We start from the raw sequence: 22,095 nt of genomic DNA, 5'->3' as shown, positions 1-22,095 counted from the left end.
GGTTAAACCCATCACCTCAAAAATGAAATGTTAATTCATGAAAGCAAAGCACAGAAGAATATATACACCAGGATTTCACTTCTATAAATGAGACAAACAGATGAAACCAAAGCGATGTGTTGATTAGGGATACTTCTTAAGTAAGGTCTAAGCTTACAAAGAAAACATAGTAATTGGTTAACATAAAATTCATGACGGTGGTCAACTCTGGGAAGTAGGAACAGGGATAATTTGGGAAAAGAACACACAAACACACTATGAATGACATTTAAAGAACTTGGGTGCACTGGACTCTGTTTCATTATTTGCTCTTTCAACGGTACCTATCCCTTATACATATGCTTTGTATGTACGATGTATTTTATAATAAACTTTAAAAAATATATTAATCTCTCATCAAGTTGCTTTATTCTTATAACTTGAGATGAAGTTTTTCTAATTGTCCATTAGACCTTAGGTTCATATTGTCCATGATGCTGTAAATGGATGGGCAGTAACAAGAAGTGTGACTTTCATGAATTGTTAAATTAAAACAAAACACACTGTAACATGTGATTCCTCCCATTAGGTGCCCTAAAATCGATGTGAAAGGCGTTAAGTGAACCTTTTCAAATCCTCAACGACTTAACCCACTTGATGAGTAATTTTTTATTTGAATGCATTAATTGATAAAACAGTTTGAATGTCATTAAAAGAAAAACCAGGAAATGGAGAGAGTAAGAAACATTTAGCATAGCAGGTTACGCTAATGCATTCTCATTCCACCAGTGCCCCTGGAGGATAGCAACTTTGGATTCTTTACTGATGAATCTTAAGTATCCAGCATAATCTTTCCTATTTCAATTACCTTTAATGTTTCAGGCAAACCTGGTGAAACTTCTTTTGCTGCATCAGGCAAATCCACACCTGTTGAACTGCAACGAGGAGAAGGCTTCAGGTAGGTTGTGAGCATCCCGGACCCCTGAGCAGTTACTGTCTTCTTCCCATCATATTGACGTTGCTGACCCGTCTCTGACACAGCTCCAAAGTGAGTCAGCCTCTCCTGAGATGCTCTGTGAAACCCAGCCCAGTTCAAGCCTGATTCACAAACTCCTGTGCACTGCTACGTTACAAGTACCTGTCAGAGAGCAGTTAAGTTTATAGGGACTTCATTGCAATGTGCTCTTTGGGCTTTAAATTTCCCGGCCAGTGATTCCTGCGGTGTCACTTACTTTAAAATATATTTTTTCTGTTATTTAACTAGTTTCTCACCATACCAAATACATGCTTGTTCATTAGGGTATTTTTAAATGGGAAAAGTATTTTTTTCTGTGCAGATATTTATACTGCAAGCAATAGAGACTAACATTCTCAACCTAATTTAAAACTTTGAAAATCTTAATGTTACTTATTTTTTAATCAATATCTTTTTGAAATTTTCTAGAGTCCTTTTTACCACTCTTTTAAAAAGTGGGTACTACGTTCATTTTCTAGTTTTTAAAACTTGACAACAGTGTTACTACCTGTAAGTTACTTTGGGTATATTAAAAATAAGAATTCTAAGTAACAAAGAGAAAAGTCTTGCATAAGTAACAAAATAATGTAAAAATGTTGAAGGTATTAATTGATCTGAATAACGTAAATACACTTATTCTTTTTGTTTTTGTATCTCTACTAACCTGAAAGCACTTCACACCTGAGATTTCTTATTTCACGCGCTTCTACGAGTATAATTACCCGATAAACCTCCCGTTTAAGACAGAATGGGAGATTTGCTCTATTTTTTATTGGAATTAAGTATCATTGCTTAATGTTTATTGATCTTATTTGCTGAAAATAAATTGAAGATTTAACAAACTATAAGATGGCTTAATAGTCTCAAACTTTAGAACCACGCTAATTTTAATAATAGGGTAGTGACCTTACTATTATCTACAAAACTTTGCCTAATGGTAAATATTGGAAGAGTACATAGAAATTTGTAGCTTTCTCCTATCTTTTTTCAAAAATATTTTTATTGTACATATAAACCCCGTCCTCTGTTAACTCTAGATCTAACAGGAGATCACATTTTTCCAGATCGTATTTCTGGCTTTTTTCCCAGAGAATGGAATATATCATTGACCCTGGACTGCATGGACTCTGTCTCTCACACTTTGACCTTTTAAGTCTAGGGTCAATTTCACCAAAACAGACACTCAAGGCAATTGACAATGACAGTCCCAGAGCTCCGGGCGTGACTAAGCGGCTGGTCTAGATTCCGCCCTGGCCGCCACAGGCCTAGTGTCTGATGACTCTCTTAGACAATTTTGCCCACGTTGGTCACACAAAGCCTAGCATCAGTATAATCAGTTCTCCACGCCATGTTGGTCATGAGAGACACAGTGATGGGACCACAGTAGGCTCTCAGTAAACATTTGTTGATTCGTTTCAGGTAGATGCAGGATATACCAACACCAAGAAGAAGGAACCACTTAAAATGATAGTGCAGAAAGCAATCAACTAGACACCCATATTGTGGCCGAGCACATGAAAATCATCATCACTGCTATATATTTAAAAAAAATTTTATTGGAATATAGTCGCTTTACTATGTTGTGTTAGTTTCTCCTGTACAGCAAAGTGAATCAGCTGTACGTATACATATATCCCCTCTTTTTTGGATTTCCTTCCCATTTAGGTCACCACAGAGCACTGAGTAGAGTTCCCTATGCTATACAGTAGGTTCTCATTAGTTATCTATTTTATACAAAGTATCAATAGTGTATGTATGTCAATCCCAATCTCCCAGTTCATCCCACCACCGCTTCCCCCTTGGTATCCATACACTTGTTCTCTACGTTTGTGTCTCTATTTCTGCTTTGTAAATGAGATCCTCTATACCAATTTTTTCAGATTCCACATATATGAGTTAATATACGATAACTGTTTTTCTCTTTCTGACTTATTTCACTCTGTATGACAGTCTCTAGGTCCATCCACGTGTCTACAAATGACCCCTTTTATGGCTGAGTAATACTATATTATGTTCTGGTTATTTTGCGCGTCTTGAATTTGAAGTGGACACACAAAAAATTATCTGAGGGATAAAAGCAGTTTGAGGTATAGCTGTTGCTTGGTATGGAAATAATCCCCCAAGAAGAGGACGCTGAGCTGCCTCCTACTCATTACGTAGATATGATTTAATCTAAAGCAAATGATGATAAAATCCTGGCGTCGATATCTTCCTGTGGTGGCTGAATTACCTCACTCAGCCCACGAAGCCACGTAACTGAAGTTCACGGACACAAGAGGTCGCGCAGTTTAGTCGTGGGGCTTGGAAAGGAGTAGCCACAGCCGTTAGGTTCTTAGTTGCTATTCATGTGATTTTTCTTCAGGACGTATTGATTTTCAGTTTCAGTTGTGAGTAAGTGTAAATTTGATTAATGCACAGCTGTATTGCTGCTCAAATACGTTCAGATGTCACTGTTCACATGTCATTTGTAAGGAAATATAATTATTTTTATTTCACATTGAAAAAGAAATCCCCCCAGATCACAGAGAGAGGCCAGACCCACTGTTTTAAAAACACAACTGAGTAGTTATTTGTACAGCTACCCAGTTAGTAGAATGCTTATAGAATGCTTACTGCATGTTTTATAAGAGCCCAGTCCTTGGGAAGGTATAGCTATTTTCCTCTTTTTTTTTTTTTTTTTGCGGTACGCGGGCCTCTCACTGTGGCCTCTCCCGTTGCGGAGCGCAGGCTCCGGACGCGCAGGCTCAGCGGCCATGGCTCACGGGCCCAGCCGCTCTGCGGCATGTGGGATTTTCCCGGACCGGGGCACGAACCCGCGTCCCCTGCATCAGCAGGCGGACTCTCAACCACTGCACCACCAGGGAAGCCCCTGTTTTCCTCTTTCGATTCCCATTCATCAGGCTGAAGGAAGACTTTCACGGAGAATAAAACGACATTCAGTTCTCTCCAGCTTAGCTTCTCAGTGATTTCACATTTTACCTGTGACCACTCAGTGCGTATTATTTTTATATTATGTCATTTTATATTATGTCATGTAATTAAATATGCCACTGATGTAACATAAAATAGTCTTTAAAAATGGTAGCACTGCCATTTTATTCCCACCATAAACTTTTAGTGTTTTTTGTTTTGCTTCATGGGTTGATAAATTTTAGCATGTTACATATCAGAATTCTTGAAAGTAAATAGTTCTGTGGGATGTTCCCACTCACTGGCTCTGATCGCCTTATTGTTACTCGTAGATGTTGCCGCGTCTGAGTTTATTGAGGAAATGCTGCTGAAAGCCGAGTCTGCCTGGGAAGGAAGAATGCAAGAGTCTTCCTGTGTTCAGACCTTGGCCCAAGAGGAACCCTATGAAGAGATCATCCCTGACCTTCCAGCCCTTCCCAGCAAGCTGTAAGTGCCTTCTCCCTAGTGATAAAGTCGTAGACCTTGGTCCTTGAGGAGTTAGTTATTCTCCTTTGTCACCCTTTCTAGTCACCAGCCATTTTTCAATCAGTATTAAGTCTGTCTCTCAACCAAAAGTTAGAAGATTGAAGCTGCGTATCAACATTTACCAAAGATCTTGTGGACGGCAAGGAGTTAGGCATGAAAACCCTCTGATTTTGACCATGTCAGTTCTTCCTTCCCTTTGTCATCACGAGACCAAAGATACTATTTTAAACACATTCCATGTTTTAAACTAAACTGATATATATGGTTTCCAATAACTATCATCGTAACAAAATTTCCTCAAGTAGGAAATACAAATATTCATTTTTTCTTTCTTAAGTATAAAACTAATGATTTCTTGTTATCTAAAATATGGCCTCAATCCTGACACATGCTATAAAGGAGATGAACCTTGAAAACATTATGCTAAGTGAAGGAAGTCAGACACAAAAGGCCACACAGTGTATGACTGAATTTATGTGAAATGTCTGGAATTAGCAAATCCATAGAAACAGAAAGTATATTAGTGGTTGGATGAATGAGGTGAGGGGAAAATGGGAAATGACTCTGAGTGGATATGGGGTTTCTTTGGGGGGATGATGGAAGTATTCTGGAAGGAGATGAGGTGGTTACACACATCGGTGAGTGTGCTGAAAAGCACTGACTTGTACACCTTGAAAGTGTGAATTTCGTGTTACGTAGATTATGTCTCAGTGAGATAAATAAATACATAAAGAAAGAAACATTTGAGGTCAAGCCCAAAATCTGCTGTATCTAAGCAGTGGGACCTTGAGGAAGGTACTTCCTGTCTCTGACCCTGTGTCTTACCTGGTGATGGAGATTACGTCTAACATTGGAGCATTTGAGGGTTCCCTGAATACAAAGCACCGTCTGGGTTCTGGACCATCTGAGAGGTAATCAGACAGTAAAGACGGAGGCCAGATCACCCCGATCAGGGATGCAGGATGCATCAGAGGACGTGACTGCGTGTGGTGGCTGAAGGGGTTTATAAAGTTATCCCATCATGAGGCAGTTTGGCCAAGTAAGTCCAAGGCACCTATGAGTCAGATGAGGTCTCCCAAGTGAGGAGTCCCCCAGACAAGGCTCAGGACAGGCAGGAGGAGGACAAGCTGTGGTCTCTGCAGGGAGGCTCGCTCCGAGAAGGGAGGGGCTGAGGAGACTCGTCCCCAGTTCATCCATCAGAGGATTCGTCCCACTCCCCAGGTGTAGAGGCAGGCCCAGAGGCAGGATGACTCGACTTCCCTTCCTAGGAGACGGAAGAGATGCTCCCAACAGGTGCATCACAAGGCCGTGAGCCGAGGGGAAGAGGCTTATTTCAGAGCCTGTCCCATCCCTGGCATCAGAAACACATTCAATTTAAAACCTCTCTAGGTAACGCAGACGCTCGAGTCAGGCATAAATGCACTGACCTCTACTTAATACTAAAATATATTCGTTACTGGATTTGAGTTTTCAACTGTGTGGAAAAGGAGCTTCACTCGTGTGTCAGACGCCGTGCTAAGAATTTCATGGATTATTTTAGTCCATTTTCAAAGCCCCGTTAAGATTTTCTCACTTTCCCAAGGTTACAGAGCTGAGAAATGACAGGTCAGGATTTATAGCAATCGGAGCCCAGATCATCTACACCTACACCACCTAACCCCTCTCCTGTGTTCGCAGGTGGGAAAAAAATAGTATCCCATTTATGTGGGAGAGAAAGTGAGAAAGCCATAGGTAGAAACAAAAGTTGGAGTCAAGAATGGTTACCTGATAAGATACATTCCAAGTGGCCTGGAACTAATGATTAGACTATGTTGACCTTGCTCTTTACATTTTTCTATTCCTGATATCACTGGAACGAGAGGAGTAATACAGATACTTGCTATGGAAGAATTTTACTTTCCAGATGTTGATATTAAAATCCATACCCGATATGTTCCATTTTACTTTTAAGATTATGTCATGGGCTTCCATGGGAAGAGACATTAAAATGTAAACAGCATCAAACTGTGAGTTAAAACCAAATTCTTTCATAATAAGTTATTTTGGGTAAATATTAACTTATCTCTGTGTCTATAGTTTGGGGTTTCTTCTGCTTTAAAAAAATAAAAGAAACCAAAGCAACCGACCCGCCCAAAAAAGTACTTTTTACTGTTTTTTATATTTTGATTGAACCATGCGTTTTAAACGGATTAATCAGTGGCTTATTTGCTCTACGCAGTTAAGTATTATTGTTTTAATAACATTTTTCTCTTGTTGACACTGAGCAAAGCTTTCAAACTTTGAAATAAGTTTATATTGAAATGTAATCTCTTCATTGAAGTCTGCTGTCATCTTTCTTCAGGATAGAATTGAAAATTATATTAAAGAACAACTCATTATAATGTTAAGGTTTTTTTAACTCTAAAAAAATGACAGGGGCTTCCCTGGTGGCACAGTGGTTGAGAGTCCGCCTGCCAATGCAGGGGACACGAGTTTGTGCCCCGGTCCGGGAAGATCCCACATGCCGTGGAGTGGCTGGGCCCGTGAGCCATGGCCGCTGAGCCTGCGCGTCTGGAGCCTGTGCTCTGCAACGGGAGAGGCCACAACAGTGAGAGGCCTGCGTACTGCAAAAAAAAAAAAAAAAAAAAAAATGACAGGTAGACTTGTTTAGTTTAACAACTAAGCAACTTTGTAAAATTTCTTTTATCACTTATGATTTTATCTTTATAGAATTATTAACAAATGGGAACTGGAGCAAAGAGACGTGATGAAACAACTAGGTACACTTATGTTTTAATGCAGAAAAGCTTAATTTCTAGAATCGACTTGCAGACCTTGTTTTAGTATAAGAAGGAAAAATGGGGATATTTGAGGTCTCCCCTATAAACAAATCCACAGACATTACAAAGGACAACTCTTTCTTTAAAGCTGATAAATTCGTGTATTTTTGGAGAAAAACCCGACCAAACAACAACCACTTGTTGATTTTATCATAGTATCACGGTGCTGATTGATCTGGGCAACAGTTTACTGAGATATATCAGGACATTTTCAGAAATGCCCTTCTTTTGATAGAGAACATGTATGAAGTAAATCAGAGAATTGCCATGATTGACAGGAAATAGAAATATAGTTAAAAAGAAATCTCTTAGGCGTTACTTACAAAGCAGCATTTCTTCACAAACCAGTTACGTGAGAGTCAGTGGTTATATCCGATGTTTGGGGAGGGTTCGGGTTTCTTCTCTCCTCCTCATTTCTGCAATTTTCTGCAGACTCTTCTTTTTGCCTATCCTCTTTCCTTATTTTGCCCAGGATAGAACAGGGTACATTAACTGATAGGAGAAGCAAAGAATTAGAAAGAACCTAAAACATCTTCTCCTCTCCTCTGTATAATCTATTGTTTCTCTTCGATAACCTTTCCCACTTTTTATCTCTAGTCCTCATTCTGAAGATTTAACATGTAAAACCTCATCTGAATTACAGTTGCCCATCTTTCTTCATTATTTTTAACCCCGGCTTCCTTTTTTTTTTTTTTTTGCATTACAAAGTTGACTTGTTTCTTTTATCTTTTCCCTGAACGCATTTTGCTAAAATTTTAAAAAATAATTGAGTGGTTTACTTTCTAATATCTCAGCATACAAGTCAAATTCCCTTTCCATTGTCAACTTATATTCATTGTTCTGCAAGCATTTTGTGCCGTAAATCATGATTTAGCCCCAGTTGTGCTGCATGGTTTGTAGCAACTGCCTATCTTTGGTTCAACACTGAATCAATAAGAAATTCCTCTGTTATTGGGTTATCCCACATTTCATGGTTTCTAAGACATCTCCTATCCAGTGAACATTATTAAGGTGTCTATTAGTTGCCTGAGTTTCAAGTTCTTGTCTTAAAATGAGCAGGTTAGATTTAACTCCAGAGGTCCTGCCAACTATAGCATTCTCCATCGGGTCTCTACTACCTGTAAAGCTTTTAGGCTTCCTCTCTCTTTCTTAAACCCTCAACAGCTCTTCTCACACGTGACTGCCCCTCCCACTCTGTTCTTTTCCTCCTGCTGACGGGGTGTCTCCTCTCCACGCTGTCTTTTCCATCCTTAGCTATCTCAGTGCCTCATTGACTGTTATTGCTGCTAATGAAACAGCGGCTGCTGAACGTGCCCTTTGGGGTTTGAACATGGAAATGCTCTCCTAGGGTTTTTAATCGCTGAGACATTCTGATAGATGCCCACTTTTGTTTCTGATATTCTCTTCCATGGAGTCCTTGAGTTGGAATACACAAAAATTCTGCACAGTGCCTACGTGGAGTAGAGTAGTTCACTAAACACTTGTGGGTTTTCACTTATTACTAATATAAACAATGATAACAACTGATAGTTTTTGAGCAGTTACCGGGCATCAGCACTTGTGCAGAGGGATAATTCCATTTAATCCTCAAAACAACAGCTGGAGGTACTTTTTATTTCTCTCTCCGTTTTATACATCCTTGTCCGACACTCAGAGCTTCAGTGACTGGACTCACGTCACACCCGTGTATTCAGTCTGACATTTTTCTGCGAGGAGGTCATTTTCATTGGTAATTCTAACATTTCTAGCTTGTCTTTAAAGAGGAAATGATTGATCTGAGTTTCAGTTATGGTTCGTCTGCGTTAGCTGTGGAACACTGTCGATTTAGGATACGCGTGTAGTATGACAATTGGAGAAGACAGTGCGGAATGAGGAAGAGATGTCCCTTCCACAGAAGTGATGAGTGAGAAGGTTACTCGCAGTACAATCCGTTGTGAATCTGCTTTCCAGTCAGAGTTGCGCACGGGAATGGAACAAGATGGGGCCACTGGGGGAGTTCCCCGGTGGTCCAGCAGTTAGGACTTGGTGCTTTCACTGCTGAGGGCCGGGGTTCAGTCCCTGGTCGGGGAACTAAGATTTCACAAACTGTGTGGCCAAAATAAAATAAAATAAAATAAAAAGACGGGGCCACTGTTTTCTGTCTGTCCACTAAGTTATCCATCCAGCCATTTGACCTTGCTCACTCTGTCTAAAAACCAATGATGTGACTTCAGACTGGAGCTTTGAGGCAGCCTAACCTCTGTTCCTGACTGGTAAACATATCAACATTCTGGGAGGACCATGTGCCCTTACTCCATGGGAAGAGGGCACCAAAGCTCTGAGCTCAGGACCCTCTAAGACCTTGCCCTGTGTGTCTGTTTGTTTAGCGGGTCCTGATTTGTATCCTTCACCATAAAGCTGCAATGGTAAGTATAGGGCTTTCTTGAGTTCTGTGAATCATTTGAGTGAATGCTCAAACCTGAGAAGGGTTGAGGGAGCCCCTGAATTTGTAGCTAATTGGTCAGAAGTGCAGGTGGTCTGGGGACGCCCAGACTTGTGGCTGACATCTGAAGTAGAGCAGCCGTGTTGGGGACGGTGCCCTGAACTTGCGGGCTTTGTGCTGACTCTAGGTGGTCCGTCCGTGTCAGAAACGCCCTGCAGTTCAGCGCAGGGTTTTGAGGATGGTAACTGTCTCGTGGGGTTGTTCTTTGTTTTTGTTGTGTTCTTTTTTTTTTTTTTTTTGCGGTACGCGGGCCTCTCCCTGTAGTGGCCTCTCTCGTTGCAGAGCACAGGCTCCGGACGCGCAGGCGCAGCGGCCATGGCTTACGGGCCCAGCCACTCCGCGGCATGTGGGATCTTCCCGGACCGGGGCACGAACCCGTGTCCCCTGCATCGGCAGGCGGACTCTCAACCAGTGCGCCACCAGGGAAGTCCCCTATCAGTACTTTTTAGTGGCAAAGTTGAGCATCACTTGGGAGAATGTGGAGGAGGAGCCCCAGGGCTTTATTCGGGTTCCTGTGTCCAGGCCTCAGTTCTGGACCAAACGTGCAAAGGCCTCTCGGCAGAGCACAGGCCCTGTAGTAATTAGGGACACCCCTCCCCCCCCCGCCGCCCCACCGTACACATTCCTGTGTTACTTGGACCAATTCAGCAAAACAAAGCGCTTGGCACAGTTTGATCCACCTTCCTTAGAAAGTAGGTTCACACGCTTCTTGGTGTGGCTACCATACTAGCTACTCATATATTATCCAATTTTCCCTTTACTAATAAGCCCCAAGCAGTGCCTTTTGTTTGCTAAATCTAGTGAGTCTAACTGGGTAGGGCCGCTGGGAGCGCTGTTGTTCTCCTGAGTAAAGGGACGGATTTATCTGCTCAGCCTTGTTGTTTTGTGTCCTTCTAATACCATCCTACCTGGGACATAAATGTGTTACCTGGAGACGCCAAGTGTTTCTGAAACCAAAGGATGAAAATGACTTGCTGAGGATACAGAACAGGAACCTACAAGGAATCAAGGTCCTGGAAGATCTCCTTGAGGTGGTTAGCATTCCTGAGCTGTGTATTTCTGGCTTTCTTGTTTTATGAGAAAAATAACCCTTCATTTCCTTACGATACTAGCCTTAGTTTCAGACTGATGCAGCCTAATGCAGTACTGCCTGATACCATAGCTATTATACCCTTGGGGTGCCTTACTTGGGGTCCCATGCCCCACTCAGAAAACTTGTAGTAATGATAATACTCTGACTCTCCAGTGTGTCTTAATGTTCCCTGTGGCTTTTTATGACCTTAACGACTTTTTAATCCAACACTATCAGAAGTTTCCTATAACTTCTGATGTAGGAAGATGGATAGAGTGACCAAATGTCCTGGTTTGGTCCAGTACTAGTGAATGCCTACTTACCTAGCATAACTATCAATAAAGCTCTCTTTCAGCTTAAAAGTGTCCTGATTGGCAATTTATACTCTACTTATGTAGAATCAGGGAACACTGGGATAAAATTTCTTGTGTGCTTTCATTTCAGATTAATATTTTAAAGAAAGTAATTAAATGGACAGTTATCTCAACACTGCTAATTCATATTGCCCTTTAGAGTATAAAGGGCTTTTGCATCTAAAACCTCATTTGATATATGTAAAATTCTTTCTTTTAGTAATAAATTCTACAAGACATCCAACCTGTTTCCTAATCAAATATTATGACTACATTGCTGAAAATCTGAAGAATGTAGCTACGAAGTTTTGCTAAAGCTGTCAGTCGATTCCCTAAGAATTTACGCTTAGAAAGGGATTCTATAGTCTAGTAGGGGACAGAGAAATGTCAGAATATAGGGACATAATGAGACGTTGAGAATTGTTTAATCTAGTTTCAGTTTAAACCATTCACACTATCCCTCAAACATTGTTGGGCAATTAGACAGCTTTCCAATATTGGTTGAGAAGTAGACTCTCTTTGGGTGAAGGTGGAGGGAAAGGGTAGACATTCCATTTCTATTTCTTTTCTACATTGGAAACAGCTCCACTGATGAGCACGCACTACCTTTTAAGGTGGCTTGTTCCATCCACTGCCACATACGCTCATTATTTTCTTCTCTTATATTATAGACTGAGCGTGAGTGTGTGTGTGTGTGTGTGTGTGTGTGTGTGTGTGTGTGTGTGTGTGTGTGTATTCTGGTGCTTTTGTGCTGCCAACTTAAGTTTTATCAAATGATATCAAATTTACTTATTAACAATGTCTGAAAAATGCAGTATATCATTAAACATCTCTTTGATTTAAATAAATGATAACGTTATTTCATGTAAATATCATTCATTATGTACCTATTCAGCAAAATAATTGCATGCTAGCGAGTCACTTCTAGCAAATGTAACTCTTGACATATTTAGAGACTCCCTTCGTAATGCATAGAGCTTCTGGATTAAACTTATTTTAATTTAGAGATTTTTAAAAATTTCTTTGCAAATATCTGTTGAAAACTACTAAGATGAATGAGATGTCTTAAAAACAATATAATTTCCAATCGAACCACAAGTGACACGTTGATGTTTTAATTTATGTTTTAAAGACAAGTAATAGTTTACTAAAATGGTTTTTTAAATTGTAAGTATTTTCTCTTACAAAAACTAAAGTCATTTTTTGGGGGGGGCAAAGATAGCAATTAATTCAAAACTCTAAGAATTGTTTCATTCAACGTAAATCTTTGGATCATAATTTTATTTTATTGATGCAGAGAAACCCCAATTCCCTTTAATAAATAATTTATGTACCTATGTTCCTAGGATTAAAATTGAGAACTGTCTATTTGGCCCATTACTTTAAACACCAAAATAACTGAGTCACATATGCCATTTCTTCATGTTTGTTTCTATTAAATTTTTTTCCCTGATTGGCCTAATATATCTCAATAGAGTCAATTTTATTTGTTTTCTTTAGTTTTCTAAAATTGCTTTAGTTATAATGGGCCATAACTGTCGCCTTCATTAGTTTTATTATGTTCCTGTTTCGAGTTTCCGAAATAAAATCCTAGTTCCTACAGGCACATTTGCTCTGCATGAAATGCTTTTTATGTTATAGAAATAAGTAAGTCTTGAATACATTCAGTGGAGTTTAGAAATCGGGTGTCTGCTGATATAGTCCATCTGATTTCTTCCTCATCAAGTTAAAATTGTCTCACTTGCATTAATCTAAGGTACCCTTTAGATTTCGTAGCTCTTTCGTTTTCTTCATGTATATGGAGTCTGCCTTACCAAAAGCCTTCTTTTAGAAAATATACTATTCCATCCTGTTTTTTTTCTTTCTTGCTGATAAATGTCTAGCCCTAATAATTACTTTTTTAATAATCAGAATATTTTCTTCCTTGAAGAAAATGTGGAAAGTGCAGAATAACATCTAGAAGCATGAAAATAATCTCTCATTAGTGTCGAAGAAAAATTGCACCAGAAAAGTTAAAGATACAGGAAAGACTTTATTCAAGAATATAGCAGTAGGGAAGAAATACTGAGCTCAACTCCCTGAAACTAAAGGCCAGAAAGCTTGTCAGCGCTGGGCTTAGAGGAAAACTGCTGAAGGAAATCATCCAGGGGTTGGTCAGAGTGATGAGGCCTGAGTTTGCTCACTGGTGTTTATGGAAGTTAGGCTCCTGGCCTCCCACAGAGACTGGGAGACAAGCGCTCCATCTTTCATGGTGATTGCTTCTCAAAAGGGTGGCTCTCAGGTCCTGGAGAGAGAATCCCCGGGTTGTAAGCCTGGGAGGGGCTTACATCTCAAAGGGGCGGAGAAAACAATTTATAATTGTAAGTTCTTTAAAGTAAGTTGTCTAAGAAGGGAGAGGTCAGGGCTGTAGCGTGGAGAGAAGCTTGTCTAAAGTTCAGTTAAGATTAGTCCTCCTTCCGCATTAGTCCACCTTTTTGGTGCAACTACTGTCTATTCATTGGACATATTTCTTTGTATCCTATATATATTTCTTCTTGTTTATTAAGTTGAATTCTTCTTCTTTCTATATAATTACAACTTTTTAAAAAATTAATCTTATATCATAAATATTTTGCCATAATTGATAAAGTTTTAATGATTATTAAAATACCAATGATTCCTTTCAGAGTATTCCTTTTTCTAGAAGAATAGCATTTTAATACATGTTTATATTCTACAAATGGATAATCAGTGATAATTTAAATATATAGAAGTTAACATATGCATGCTATTGTTAATCACAATGATTATGGATGAAATGTGTCTCATGTAAAAATTAGGATAGAAACCTAAGGAAAAAGTTCCATCTGAATGAGAGTGTTTGTAACCAGCTGCTTGCAGTTATTGTTAGTAGTAGATCCTAGAGGGTATAACGTATGACATTAGCGAGTATACATGGTGTTTTAAAATGCAGGTGAAAAAGCATGTAAAGAGAGATTATGTGTTAGCATCATAGAACTGTAGGACCTGAAACACATTTAGATATTCTAGTTCCCACACTTAGCAAAGGTGGAACTGTGGGGAGATTTTGAAGTTCTTAGAAGGTCAGGTAGTAGCTAAATTGAGGTTAAAAACTGACTTAGGGGCTTCCCTGGTGGCGCAGTGGTTGACAGTCCGCCTGCCCATTCAGGGGACACGGGTTCGTGCCCCGGTCCGGGAAGATCCCACATGCCGCAGAGCGGCTGGGCCCATGAGCCATGGCCGCTGAGCCTGTGCGTCCGCAGCCTGTGCTCCGCAACGGGAGAGGCCGCGACGGTGAGAGGCCCGCGTACCGCAGAAAAAAACAAACAAACAAACAAAAAACTGACTTAGAATGAGGTCACTGTATTCCTGGACCAATCTTCTTTTCAAGTGTATCTTTCAAGGAGCCTGCTATTAACACTGAGATTAGGTTTGGGATACAAAAGGAGTATTTCAGCTGTTTTAGGAGACTCACCAGTTCTTCCTTTTAGAAATCCTTTATAGTTGATTTTACTTATTTTATAAACTATCTTTCTAGTTTTTACCTTGACTAATCTAACTACTGCTTTATTAATTGCTGTACACTCAGAAGATTCAGTATTTGCAAAACCTCTCTTTAGTTTTTTTGTTATTGTTGTTGTTTGCTTTTTAATTTCTTGGCAATGCAGGAAAGGGAGACGGTTGGTCTAAGGGGAGATAAGGAAGGAAATATTTCGGTAGGTGTGAGGGTGAACTTTTAGATGTAGGCAGTGTGACGCGGTGGTTGAGAACACAGACTCTGAAGCTCAAGTCCCAGCTTCGCTGCTGCTCACTGTGTGTCCAGAGCATGTTCTCCTCTCTGGTCCTCAGTTTACTCATCTACAGAATGGGCATAAATATAATGTATACCTTATGGTATTGTTGTTAAAGAGTTAATGTGTGTGTAGTACTTAAACAGAGATGGTCATACATTCAGTGCCATATAATTATTAAGGTGATTTGCAAGTGCTTTCCTCAAATTATAGTAAATATCAGAGAACCGCAGCTGTCTTCAAATAGTGGAAGGGCTCTCAAGTCGAAGAGGCACAAGGCGTGTTGCTGGAGCTCCAGGTGTGATGAGTAGAGGGGTCTTGTTCCAGCGTTGCTCAGGAAGAAATACAGCCTCTTTGAAGGTTGTAAAGACCTTATTACTTGATGGTATTCAAGCAGATCTGGATGTGAGCATTTTTAAGCATTCCCTTTATATAGTGAATTTTTATTTATTTTTTATTTTATTTTTTTTTGCGGTACGCGGGCCTCTCGCTGCTGCGGCCTCTCCCGTTGCGGAGCACAGGCTCCGGACGCGCAGGCTCAGCGGCCATGGCTCACGGGCCCAGCTGCTCTGCGGCATGTGGGATCCTCCCGGACCGGGGCACGAACCCGTGTCCCCTGCATCGGCAGGCGGACTCTCAACCACTGCGCCACCAGGGAAGCCTATAGTGAATTTTTAAAATGAATAATATAGCATTGGGAGGGATGCCCACCGTGGGCCGTAAGCCGCCTCCACCTTCTTGCCCAGTTGGTCACTGTGCAGGGCACATGCAGTTAGTCATACCAGCTGCTGGATGGCTGGAGGAGACTGCAGCGCCGCGGCCCTGGCTTCTCTTCTACTGGGCAGTGTGCTGCTTGCTCAAAGAGTTCTTGCTTCTTGCCCAGTTTTCTCTCCTACAACGCGACACGATGCACGAAGTGTAGCCGTCCACTTAGCTCCATCTGTGTTGCCCGTTCCCGCCCCCCATGGCACAGGGGGCAAGGAGAACTGGTGCACATGGGCAGCGTGGATTCTGTCTGCCGTGAGCAGTAAGTCCTCCGTCTGTTATCCCAGCACCTCTCGTCTTCTGCGTCTGTCCATACAAGAGTAATAGGCTAACCTGTTAGCTTGTAAGTAGATCCCCAGAAACTTAAGCTAATACTGTTGCCTGCTTATTACCAGGGTCGTTGAGCTAACCCCTTGATGCGCATTATGTTGGTAACCCGTCACTCCCGGCCTGTTTTTCAGTTGCTTTTACAGAATGGTTATGTAACCAGCCCGAGGTGGCCGAGCCAGGCATCAAACTTCGTAGTTTTTCTGACTCAAAAATGTTTGTTTGTTGCAGCTCTACTATACCATGCCGCCTCTTTTTAATATATGATCCCCTGCCCTGTTGCCTACTTGAAAATACCGTCATTGACTACAAAACATCGTCATCCAGAGTTCAGAGGAAGTAAACTGACCTCACGTTTCTGTAAACGTGTTCTTCAGCTATTCCCGATTTTGCCTCAGACCTGGACCTAATTCAGCCAATTCGTTAGTCTGTCTTTATTCCCATTTTCCTAGACTCCAGCATGGCTGGCAGGTGGCACAGAGATGGGCTGCAGAGCAGTGAATGAGGCTTGTGGTTACTGAAGGAAGTCCTTCAAATTATTCCCTTCTTCCCCATCAGGGTTAATCTAAAACAATCATTTGTATTCCTATAGACTAACAACCAGAGATTGAAATAAAAAGACACTGGTAGTGGCATAAAACATGCAATATATCAGAATACATCTAACAAATTATTTGCAAGATTTTAATGCTGAAAACTACAAAATAACTGATGAGAAAGTTAATGAAGATCAAAATAAATGGAGAAATATACTGTGTTTATGGATGACAAAATTTGACATTGTTACTAGGTAAATTCTCCCCAAATTAACTTATATTTTGAACACAAGGCTAATCAAAATTCCAGAAATTTTTATAAAAACTGACAAATAGATTCTAAAATGTATATGAAAATGCTAAACCTCAAATGGCCTCAATAATTTTGAAAAAGAAAACAAAGTTGGATGACTCACATTGCCTGATTCCAACCCTTACTCTGAAAGTACATGACTCAAGAAAATGTAATGTTGGTGTAAGAATAGGCTATTATATCAGTGGAATACAATGGAGTGTCCGAAAGTAGGCCTGCACATATATGGTCAGTTGATTTTCAATAAAGGTGTCCAGGTAATTGGATGGGGACAGATGTTCTTTTCAGAACTGATGCTGGAACATTTAGACAGCAATACGAAAAAATAATGAAACTCGACCCATATGCAGCGCCATATAAAAAAAGCCACTCATAATGAATTGTAGACCTAAGTGTGAAGCATAAAACTATGACATTTCTGGAATACAACCTAGGAGAAAACCCTACTGACCTGGGGTTTGGGAAAGAATTTTTAGATAAGATACAAGAGGCACAAACCATAAGAGAAAAAATATTCCTTGAAACTTAACTGTTAAAAAAATAAAAAGACAAGATACATACTGGGAGAAAATATTTGCCACATGTGTATGTGATAAAGGACTCGAATCCAAAATATATAAACTCAATAATATGACACCAAAGAATCCAGTAAAGAAAAAAAAAAAAAGGAGATTTGAACTTACACTTTACCAAAGAAGGGATTCTTGTGTCAATAACCACACTGAAATGCAAATAAAAGCCACAGGGAGAAGCCACTAACACACCCACTGGAATGGATTTCAAAAACAACAAAAAAGACAGGTTCTGTCAAGGATGTGAAGCAAGTAGGACTCCAGCCCACGCCTGGGGAAGCACCAATGAATGGTTCAGACCCCGAGGAAAGTTTGGAGTCTCTCCTAGGTGCGCAGCCAAGATAAATGAAAGCATATGTCATACGTCACCACAAACACCTGTGCGTGAATGTAAACTGCATTTACAATTGACAAAAACTGGACAAACCCAAATGTTTGCTGAACGGACAGCCAAAGTGCAGTGGATCCCACAGGAAGACACTACCCAGTGATAAACAATGACAAACTTGATACATGCAGAAACATGAATGAATCTTAAAAACATGTTAAGTAAAGGAAGCCAGGAACACAAGGCTACATGCTCTGTGATTTCTGTCACATGACATTTTAGAAAAAACAAAACTATAGTGAAAGAAATAATTAGCCATGGTTACAAGGGGCAGGGGGTTAGGGGAAATAATTGACTTCAAAGGGCACACACAAAGAGCCATTCGGGAGTGACAAAAATTCTATGTGTTGCCGATTATGTGGGTTACACAAATGTATATACATATATATAACCAACTATATATAATTATGTGTATGTAGACAAAACTCATGCAGCTGTACATCTGCAGAGTGAATTTTACTATTTGTAAATACCTCCATAAAACTGAAATTTTAAAAAAACGACAAAATGCATTAAGCTTTAATTAGAATCACAACTGCTATTGTAAGATACATGAAATAATTATGTTTCTATATATTGCACTTGATTAAATATGTATGTATTTCTGCTTTATGGTCACATTTAGGAAAGTACATTTTTAAATTTGACTGTACTAAAGTGTTACAATACAAATTAAACATTCGGATTGCGTTTATTTTTTATGAACTTGCCTTTCTTTTGGCAACAGTGTCTATGGAAGAACAAAAAATGAAGTAGGTTTTATTTTATTTTTTTGCCTAGCCTGAGCTGTAAAGGAGTAATAAAACTTATTGTTTGTAACATTGCAGTCCTTAAGCACGTCGTTTATTTTTAATTCCCGTATTATCATTTCTTCACAAACTCTTAACTATTGTCCATGATTCTATAACATATTAAAATCCTGTATGAACAGTATTTTACTTAATTGTAGAATTTTGCCTTCACTTGTTTGCATTCATTCACATTTAAATATTTTGCTTAGTTCAATCATGCATTTCCACCTTAGCTTTTCAATTGCTCATTGATTTGTCTGTTAAGTCATATATCCATTCATAAACATTTTCTTCTCAGGTTGAAATGAATATATTTTTTCTTTTAAAGGTGAAATTGAACGAGATCTGGAGCTAATAGAAAAGTTTACAGATTTCTCATTGATTCTACCTGCAGTGTTGACACCGTTTCTTATCTGAATTAAACAACTTTCTATAATCAGCTGTCCAGTCATGGTAATTTTTGATTGATATGGCAATGTTAGAAGACTAATCATAGCATTGATTTTTTCCTCCAGCAGCCCCCTGGCATTGCCAATTGCCAAGCAAGACAGTATGCTGGAAAAAGACATTATGTTCAAAGATGCCACGAAAGGTCTGTGCAAGGGACAATCTCAGGACAGTACTCCCGAAAATACCACCGTGAATGGCCCCACCAAACCTGATCAGGTAACTACACCCTTATTGCAGGTCTGCTAGTGTTGCATCCTATTACATCATGCCTTAAAGTCCAACTTTTCAAAAACAAACACCTACTAATTTCAATTCAAATAAAAATTAATGAGTGCAAATGTTAATATTTGGTTTGAAATTGCCATACATAAATTGTTATGGTATTATACTGACCATTAACAAACTTAACTGCTATGTGTTTTTATAAGGATTTGAATTTTATAGTCTTGATTTACCAGGAATGGAAGTTCAGCCAATACGTTAATTCCTGAATATTTCCGCTTATGTCATTGGTCATCATTTTGATTATTATGTAGATAGTTTTCTGTTTCTTACAAATATCAGACAGTTTACGTAACAAGAAGGACAAACCAGTCACTGAGTCACTTATCCTTAAAAGCAACTGTGGTGGTGTTTTGTGTGTGTGTGCCTGTGTGCCCCAGTGTCCAGATGATCAGAGAGCACTTTGAGGAGCTTTAGAAATTAATATATTTTTTGCTATCATTCCCACAGAAATAAATGAGTTTTATATGTTTCATGTTTTATAAATGGCAGAGTAATTTTCTGAATGTCACAGTAATCCCTGAAAATGTTTTGTTTCACTGTGTCTAATTTTGAATGTTTTAAGGACAATTTATTGAGGTTTTCTAAAGATTCTCTTTTCAAAATTTAAATTTCATTATTTTTTGTTATTTTCAAATAACAAATTATTTTTGTAATTTCGAAATACTTTTAAATTTTAGTAGGTATACTCATCAGCTCAGACTGCCGTAACAAAATACCACAAACTGGGTGGCTTGAACAACAGAGATTATTTTCTCACAGTTCTGGAGACTGGAAGTCTAAGATCAAAGCTCTGGCTGATTCAGTTTCTGGTGAATGTCTTCTTCCTGGCTTGCAGATGGCTTCTTTCTCTTCACATGGTAGACAGAGAGAAAAAACAACCTATCTGGTGTCTTTTATAAGGACACTAATCCTATAGGATCAGGGCCCCACCCTTATAACCTCATTCAACCTTTATGACTTCCTAAAGGCCCCATCTCCAAACAGTGTCACAAGCTGGTTAGAGCCTCAACATATGAATTTGGGGGGACACAATTCAGTCCATAGTGGTAGGCAATTGAGTGTTAGGTGAAATTTAAGGCAAAGCTTTTTCTTAACTTTTTTAAAGGTCCTATGAACTTTCTGTAAACTTACATACATATTATTAAGTGAAAGAGTCCAATCTGAAAAGGCTACATACTATATGATTCTATTATTTGACATTCTGGAAAAGGTAAAACCATGGAGATAGTAAAAATATTAGAGGTTACCAGGGGTCGGGGCAGGGGAATAAATAGGTGGAGCACAGGGAGCTGTTAGGGCAGTGAAACTACTCTGTACGACACCGTAGGGGTAGATATGTGATATTATACGTCTGTTCAAATCCATAGAACGTACAACACCAAGAGTGACCCTGATGTAAACTATGGGGTTTGGATGATGATGTGTCCGTGTAGGCTCGTCAGTGGTAACAGAGGTACCACCCTGGCGAGGGATGTTGATAACCGGGAAGGCTATGCATGAGTGGGGCCAGGGGTATATGGGAAATTTCTGTACCTTCCTCTCAATTTTGCTGTGAATCTAAAATAACTCTAAAAAATAATATCTTTTAAAAAAATGAGAGGACATTCACAGCATAACATCAAGTGTAATCCTTGCTGAATGACTTTTCAGTTTTTAATGTAAGCTCTTTATAATTGTATCCTAGACATTAAAAGCAGCTGTAATCATGTTCTATTGATCTGGTTTTAAACAAGGAGAGGCTAGTATTCAGGTTTCATGAGCATATATTATCTGTGTAACGTTCACTCACATCTCCCACTGTGTGCATCGTGCTGTCATTCATTCTTGGTCATGAGCTGCTTGGATTCTCCGCAGGGCTGTCCTCACTCACACTTCACAGGAGGGCTTTAGAAAAGCCTTGTCAAAGCAATAAACTTCCCGTTCACATTTTAAAGAGAAACTCATTGTGTAGAATTCAAGTTGAAACAAAACCCACAGCATCTCTCCTTTCAGATTTTTAGAAAATGTAGGCCTTATCAAATGGTAACTCCATACATGAATATTCAGGACTTGATTTAAACTTTTTTTGGTTCTGATAGTCACCAAAATTCATATTCGCTTTATAATATCTCTGAGAATGGAGAATTTTTCTTAAGAGGCTTAAAAACGTGCGACATTCTTCCTTCTCTTCACCTTTTGTTCTGTCTTTGGCCCATTCCTCCTCTCCCCTGTCCTCTTCCATTCTCTTCCTAATTTCCTAACTGCTTAACTTCTTCTTTCCCTTCCTCCCTCTCTTCTTTCCTTTCACAGTATATTTATTTAAATTTGGTTCCAGCTTAAAATTCAGGTCAAATTTTTATTCCATTTAGCGAAGCCATGTTTTCCTGGGAGTAAAGAGACAGGAGGATGGAGTCAGGCAGATTTGCTCTGGCTCAGGTCTGCTTCTGGAGCTCTGTGACTCTAGAAGCCCCTTAATCTCACTAAGCCCCATCTGTAAAATGGGAACATAGTACTCACCTTATTTGGTTGTTTTGAAGATGACAAAAGACTAAGGCTATAAGGTGACAGCACAATTACCAAGAACAAACAAAAACTCAGCAAGACATATTTATTGTTTTTATTACTGTTATTTATATTGACTGACTGTAAGGTTTTGCCACAGTGGTTGAATCCTCTATCCACTAATTTATCTGCTCTTAATTCATGTAATTCCAGTCGACACTGGGTTTTCTTTTTTTCAATG

The 22,095-nt window shown here is 39.5% G+C and overlaps 1 protein-coding gene across 1 annotated transcript in view; it reads left to right on the top strand.

The window, feature by feature from the left end:
* MYO16 (myosin XVI) overlaps positions 1-22,095 on the top strand; it is a 424,969-nt gene that overhangs the window by 129,967 nt on the left and 272,907 nt on the right. The window contains exons 8-10 of the mRNA XM_082675412.1: positions 862-937; positions 4,237-4,390; positions 19,154-19,304. Of these exons, the coding sequence (XP_082531538.1) occupies positions 862-937; positions 4,237-4,390; positions 19,154-19,304 (381 nt within the window). The remainder of the gene's footprint in view (positions 1-861; positions 938-4,236; positions 4,391-19,153; positions 19,305-22,095) is intronic.

The sequence above is a fragment of the Grampus griseus genome, assembly GCF_964374135.1.
Source record: "Grampus griseus genome assembly, chromosome: 18".
NCBI classification, from domain to species: Eukaryota; Metazoa; Chordata; class Mammalia; order Artiodactyla; family Delphinidae; genus Grampus; species Grampus griseus.
The sequence above is the reverse complement of the archived record's forward strand: the minus strand, read 5'-3'. Positions and strand labels throughout refer to the sequence as shown.